Here is a 6,229-nt window from a genome sequence, read left to right on the forward strand (position 1 = left end):
GGATGAATCTTCCGTACGCAAGAAAGCTAGATAAACAAACTAGTTTCCCTCCGAAATCAGGATGAATAAATTGTTCCACTACAGATGAATAAGTTGTTTCCTTGAGAAATTCCATTCACATCAATTTTTGGTGCTTGAAAGGAAACGGGAAACCATCAAGCACAACAATTGGAAGATGATTAGCCAGCCAAGCGGGCCCCGCTTCTCACTCCCCCCATCTTCTCCTTTCCCGTTCTCTCTCTCCCCACACTCACTCACTCACTCACTCCCTCCCTCCCGCACGCCTCCTCCCCAAGCTTCCCCCCATCGCAAGAACCAACTTTTGCCCCCCCAAATCCCCCCCTAAACTCTCGAATCCCCCACCCCATTGCGAGATCCCGCACCAGATTCGATCTCCCCCCTCCCCAAACCCGTCCCCGTCCCCGAATCCGCCGTTTCCACCCCCCGAATCTGGCGGCCGGAGATCGGGCCCGGGAGGCGGCGGCAGCGGCCGGCGGAGCTCGATCTGTCCGTCCGAGCCGAGGCGGCCCGCGCGGAGGCTAGCTGCGGCGCGGCATTGGGCTTCGACGCGCTCTTCCGACAAAAAAAAAAAGGAATGGCGGCGCCGGGGAGCAGCACTGGCGGTGGCGGCAGCAGATCCCAGCAGCAGCAGCAGCCGCAGCAGGACAAGGTATATGCGCGCACGCTTGCGTGTGATGCGATTTTCTTGCGTGCGCAGTGGCTCGCTTGCTTTAGAGGCTGATGCGTACAGGGTACCTGCCGAAATTTCGCCAGGACTAGATGAGCTCATCCGGTCCGCTGCGTACCAACCGTACTGGTCACTAGCTGATGCAAGCTGGTGCGCCTTTAATTGTGCTTTCCTTTGTACCGAACTGACAGTAATTTATGCATGCACAAGCATAATAAGCTGCTGAACTCAACTGACAGTAACTTTGCTGTCAGTCCGTGTTGACTTGCATGCATTTTGTACTCCACCAGCCACTGGTTTAGCAAAGGCAGCATCGTTTGGAGTGTGTGTCTCTCCCGTTCCTCCATGGATATTGTGGACATATAAGTACATAACTAACTCATCTTTTTTTTCCTTCCTTACATTCACATTTTGTGGAAGCAATGCAGTTTTGTTTCTGTACAGAGGTCAATTAGTCATGGGCGGTTTCACCGTGGACAAAGCTAGTGCATTGTCCTTTTGAACTCTAAACTAGTTGAAATGCACGCATTTTGCAGTCCCTCAGTCAGTAATTTTGCAATGCCACAGCATCATCTGGAGCATGTTTCTCCCCCATTCCTTCATGGATGTTGTAAGTTTATAAGTATATATCTGACTGGTGGATTTGGCCTTGTATTCGCATTTTCTCTGAGGGTTGAGGCTAGGGGCAAAGTAAGCACAGACTCTCAAGTACGTACTATGCTAGGATCCTTTTGCATTTATTTCAGATTCTTGGAAGATTGTGCATGCTGCGATGACTGAGCACAATCTATACATGTTTTATGTGCGAATGCGGCATCATTTTGTTGTGCTTATGAATTTCGGTCCAATTTTCCTTTGCATGGTTAACAATGACGGAATAAAGTTCCCTTTATGTACAGAGTTCAGTTGTCATGTGCAATTTCATTGTTGGCTGAGCTAGTACATTACACCGTCCTTCTTTTCAACTCCAAACTAGTTCTTTGTTCTTCTGCGCAGTCAATTTTGTGTATCTTTCTTTACCTGTCAATAATTAGCAGGGCGGTTTTCATTTTGTTTAATCAAAATCCATTTACTTGCACTACTAATACATGTTTCACTGTTCTTAACAGCAGAGTATATGGGTTGGCTGTTTCTCTGGCTTGTCATGCTTCGGGTCGCAGAAGGGTGGAAAGCGTATAGTTCCTGCAGCACGTATGCCCGACGGGAACACATCGACTAACCGTGGAAATGCTCAGTCTGGTGGCAACGCCAACCAAAATGGGGCCATGAATCTGTCCCTCCTCGCGCCACCGTCATCGCCGGCGTCCTTCTCCAACTCTGCACTTCCGTCGACTGCCCAGTCACCTAACTGCTTCCTATCAATCTCTGCAAATTCTCCTGGTGGCCCAACATCTAACATGTTTGCCGTCGGACCATATGCCAATGAGCCTCAGCTCGTCTCGCCGCCGGCAGCCTTTTCGACCTACACAACCGAGCCATCCACAGCACCACTGACCCCTCCTCCTGAGCTAGCTCATGCGACCACTCCGTCCTCTCCGGACGTCCCGTATGCCCGGTTCCTCTCGTCGTCTATGGGTCTTAAAACTGCAGGCAAAGACCACAACATGCATTACTACTCTGGTGGTTCAGGGCTCCAGGGGCCTTACCCACTTTACCAGCCAGGGAGCCCTTCTAGCAGCCTCATTTCGCCTGCCTCTGTAACTCCGAGGACCGGCCTTTCCTCGCCTATCCCTGAGCAAAATGTTCCTACTGCTGCTCACTGGAAAACGTCTAGGTCTGCCTGTGACACGCCATATTCAATCGCTTCACCCATACCCGAGCAAGAGGTCCCTACTGCACACTGGAAGCATTCCAGGTCTGCCTGTGACACTCCGTATTCCAGGACATCGCCGTCAAACATCTTCGGGCTTGATTCAGCTGCCACAAGAAACTCCCTGCTAGACAGCAACTTCTTCCGCCCGGCGGCGTCTGCTCAGTTCTACCTGGACCAGGCTTACAATGGTGGCAGGCTCAGCGTCTCGAGGGACAAGCAACAAGATGTTGATGAGGTCGAAGCATACAGGGCATCGTTTGGGTTCAGTGCAGATGAGATGGTTACGAGCACTCAGCGTTACGCAGAAGCACCGGATGCCGCGCTCGATGATGGATTCAGCATATCCCCATTTGGTAACAGTGCCCCTGCTAATAACACAGAGGAGGTGTGCCTGTTCAATGATCCTCTGCCTAATCATGTGAGTAAGATGGGTAGATCACTTTCGAATGCAAAAGAGATGATGTCAAGCCCCTCAAAGAAGCCAGCAGACCAGCTTCCACATAAGGCAGTGCACCTTGATATATTCAAAGGTGAATGTCCTGACATCCCACCCCAACCATTCACTCTGTTATAGTACTGATCTTTGTGCACCAGAATCATCAATATTTACTGGGTTTCTTCACTCAGAACAATGTATAATTATCCAGTAACTTGAACTATACTTAGCACAGGCTCCATAACCTGAACTCGAATGTTTCTGCAATCTTACTAACCGTGCTCCGTTGCTGTCTTACTGCAGGAACAAAAGGGGGGTATCTGTCCGAGGACGACGCGTCGGCTGCGAAAGACTGCCATCCGTTCAGGATGACGCGGGATGAGATATCTCTGAAGCCCATAGAGGTGAGGAAGAAATCCCCGGGTGGGCAGCAGGCGTGCTCGGACGCTGAGGTCGAGTTCAGAAGGGCGAGGAGCCTGAGAGAAGCCAACAGCGTCCTGTCGTGGCGCAGCACGCTGTCAAGAAACCTACAGTAACTGATAAGTCGAAGAGTTTCCTCCCTTGGCCGCCTAGTGTTTGTTTGCTGATTGATTGGAGGTGTTAGAAGTGATCTATAGTCGAAGAGCGAGTAGCCTCCTCTGTATGTGCTACACACATATATGTCAAGGCAAACACATTAATGGACGACGCGCTAGCTAATGTATGCAGGGTAAGTTGGTGAAGAGCTTCCTCCCTTAGCTAATGTATGCGTTGTCGATCGCTTGGAGGTGTTAGAAGTAAGTAATCTGTCGTAGTCGAAGAGCCTGTATCTATGTACTACACATATGTCTGGGGATCCTTCCTACTGCTAGCCCAGATATATATGTGATGACCACCCAGCAGCTTGTATTCAGTTTCAGATTGCCATGTTCCTCTTCTGTTTTATGGAGACTCTGTAACCATTAGCCGGCCTGCACAATGAAATGAAAGGGTGTTGCTCCTGTCCTCATCCGCCCGCTGAATACTCTCATCTTTGCGTGATTTGCTGCAACCAACTGACCTTGATCTTCAGTAACATTGTTCACAGCAGCAGCAGCAATGACAATGTTGGTAAAAGTTCTTTTTGTCTACTGCCTTGTGTGCCTGCTAGATCTCCCAGTTGTGGCAAATTTATTGAAATTAATGCATGGTTTGAATCTGTAGTGTGCTTCTGCTTGCTTCCAGGAAGAGTTCTGTTGTATGCATCAACACCAACAGGTTGCTCCTTGTACAGTTCATGGTGATTGGGATTGTATTAGAGTTGCAACCTGCACTTGGCTGTAGTTATATATGCATCTGTTTTCACATTCTGAAGAATCTATGCAGCGTCCCATAGATCATTTAGGCTTTTTTGGTTAGGTTAGGCAGAGAGAGATACAAAATATACCCTGCATCCTCTCCCCTTGAAACCTCCTGCTCCTCCCCTGTTATTTCTCAGCACCGAACGATAAGGATCGTCGCTACCATGACACTTTGTGGACGATATACTTCCATTGTCATCTCGGCTTCCATTGTGAAGAGACTCCGCCTGACCAGTGACCAGACATTCCTCCCTTCTCTCTTCACTGCATTTTTTTTTGGAGAAAGTTTTCACTGCATTTGCAAGGCAATTGCTTCCATTGTGAAGAGACTCCGCCTGACCAGTGACCAGTTACTTTAACACTCAGGTTTCAGAAAATGAGTAATGCTACATCTACAAAGGTTTACATAATTTTTTTACATACAAACTGATATGGGTGATCGTGATTGGTAATAGAGAGATGAAGGGCCTCACCGCCACTGAAAATCAGGGGGGAGAAAGAGAATTAGTTTGGAAGGTTAAGTAACCTTTGTAAGTCTTTGTAGGTCTAGCATTATTCATGTTAGCACAAACACATAAAAAATCAACTCAAGGAAAAAAGAATGCAAACAAATTGCATCGATGCTCATTGCTCACAGCACGAACAAATCTGGAACCAGAGGGACAGGGGCTCCATTGTCGTCTCCCCGCCACCTTGGCTGGCAAGTGCCATGGAGATGTCAGGATGAAGCATGCCTTCAGAAACACTGGACAGTGCATTCAGCAAGCTATAAACGTCTTCTTTGCCATAGCCAACCGTGGCGGAGTTTCCCCCGGAGGCCACTGCAGCCGCATATGCCAGACACGTGGAGGCTAGCATTTGAAGGGAATTGATAAGGCCTTGTTCGGTTAAACCTCTCTTCAAGAGGATTGGAGGGGATTGAGGAGAATTTTAACCTATAAGGGATTTAATTTTGGGGTGGCATGTTCTATCCATTAGTAGGATTGTTATAATGGCCAACAACAACGGTGATGCCCTTACCGACGTCGAAGAAAGGTAGTAGGTACCCGTTTTTTTTTTCAAAACTAATACGAAATTTGTAATAAATTTGAAAAGAATGTATACGTTTTTAAAAATGCCAAAAGTAGCACCCCGTCAGCCTATGGGTGGCCGATGGGGGACCTGTCGGCCTACAGGTGGCCGAAGTGCCACCCGTCGGCCTACAGGTGGCCGAAGAGGGCCCGTCGGCCTCCAGGAGGCCGAAGAGCCCCTGGATAGCCCGTGCCGACCCCTTCTTCCTCCTTATTTCCTGGTTTCTCTGGTTTCTCTTCCCTCTCTCGCCCCCATTGTGCCCCCCTCCGATCTCCTACATCATCCGTCCATTTTCCTATTCAATCCGCTGAATCAACACATCCTACCCATTTCCACCGGCCTACGGTCTCATTTTGGAGGTGGAGGTGTGGGTAAAGGTGGTGGTCGTCGTTCAGTGTTCGTCGTTTCTTTGCACGCTTCAAGGATAAATTCAACATTCGTTCCCGTATGCTCCGATAGATTTGGATATATTTAGGTGACTCAGTTAAGTAGTTTAAGTATTTTTAGGTTGTCCGGTAGATTTGGATATATTTTAGGTCTGTCAATTAATTAGTTTAAATGTATTTTAGGTTCTCTGATAGATATATTTAAGTCTGTCCGGTAAATATATTTTAGGTTCTCCGGTAGATATAGCTAAGTTGTTTAAATATTTTTAGGTTCTTAATGTAGATATATTTAAATCTGCTAGTTAACTTGTTTATTTATATTTAGGTTCTCCGGTAGATTTAGTTCTACCAATTAATCTGCCATGGTTTCTTGGAGCGAGGGATCAAGCTCTTCTTGGGATGACGATAGTGTGACTAGCCAGGTACGTTAATTTCAGGGTTCCAGCATTTACGGGTAGGTTTACCGTTCTTCATTTCGGGATTTCATAACAGTTCGGTGTCTTTTGTTTTTAGCTT

The 6,229-nt window shown here is 47.8% G+C and overlaps 1 protein-coding gene across 2 annotated transcripts; it reads left to right on the forward strand.

Moving 5' to 3' along the window:
• The first annotated feature begins 298 nt into the window (after positions 1 to 298).
• On the forward strand, positions 299 to 3,917 carry LOC123395311 (uncharacterized protein At1g76660-like). 2 transcript variants are annotated; one of them, XM_045090295.1, is made up of 3 exons: positions 299 to 670; positions 1,798 to 3,031; positions 3,241 to 3,917. In XM_045090295.1, the coding sequence occupies exons 1-3, from the start codon at positions 596 to 598 to the stop codon at positions 3,471 to 3,473; spliced, it is 1,542 nt and encodes a 513-aa protein (XP_044946230.1). In that variant the 5' UTR covers positions 299 to 595; the 3' UTR covers positions 3,474 to 3,917. The 2 variants fall into 2 exon arrangements, with proteins under 2 accessions (XP_044946230.1, XP_044946231.1); XM_045090296.1 differs by having other exon boundaries at positions 358 to 670; positions 1,801 to 3,031.
• The last annotated feature ends 2,312 nt before the right edge of the window (positions 3,918 to 6,229 follow it).

Source organism: Hordeum vulgare, chromosome 5H, assembly GCF_904849725.1.
Source record: "Hordeum vulgare subsp. vulgare chromosome 5H, MorexV3_pseudomolecules_assembly, whole genome shotgun sequence".
NCBI classification, from domain to species: domain Eukaryota; kingdom Viridiplantae; phylum Streptophyta; class Magnoliopsida; order Poales; family Poaceae; genus Hordeum; species Hordeum vulgare.

Coding starts and splice junctions, on each gene's coding strand:
- LOC123395311 (XM_045090295.1), top strand. CDS start 596: ATGGCGGCGCCGGGGAGCAGCACTGGCGGTGGCGGCAGCAGATCCCAG. Junction 671..1,797: donor AGCAGCCGCAGCAGGACAAG/GTATATGCGCGC, acceptor TGTTCTTAACAG/CAGAGTATATGGGTTGGCTG. Junction 3,032..3,240: donor GCACCTTGATATATTCAAAG/GTGAATGTCCTG, acceptor GTCTTACTGCAG/GAACAAAAGGGGGGTATCTG.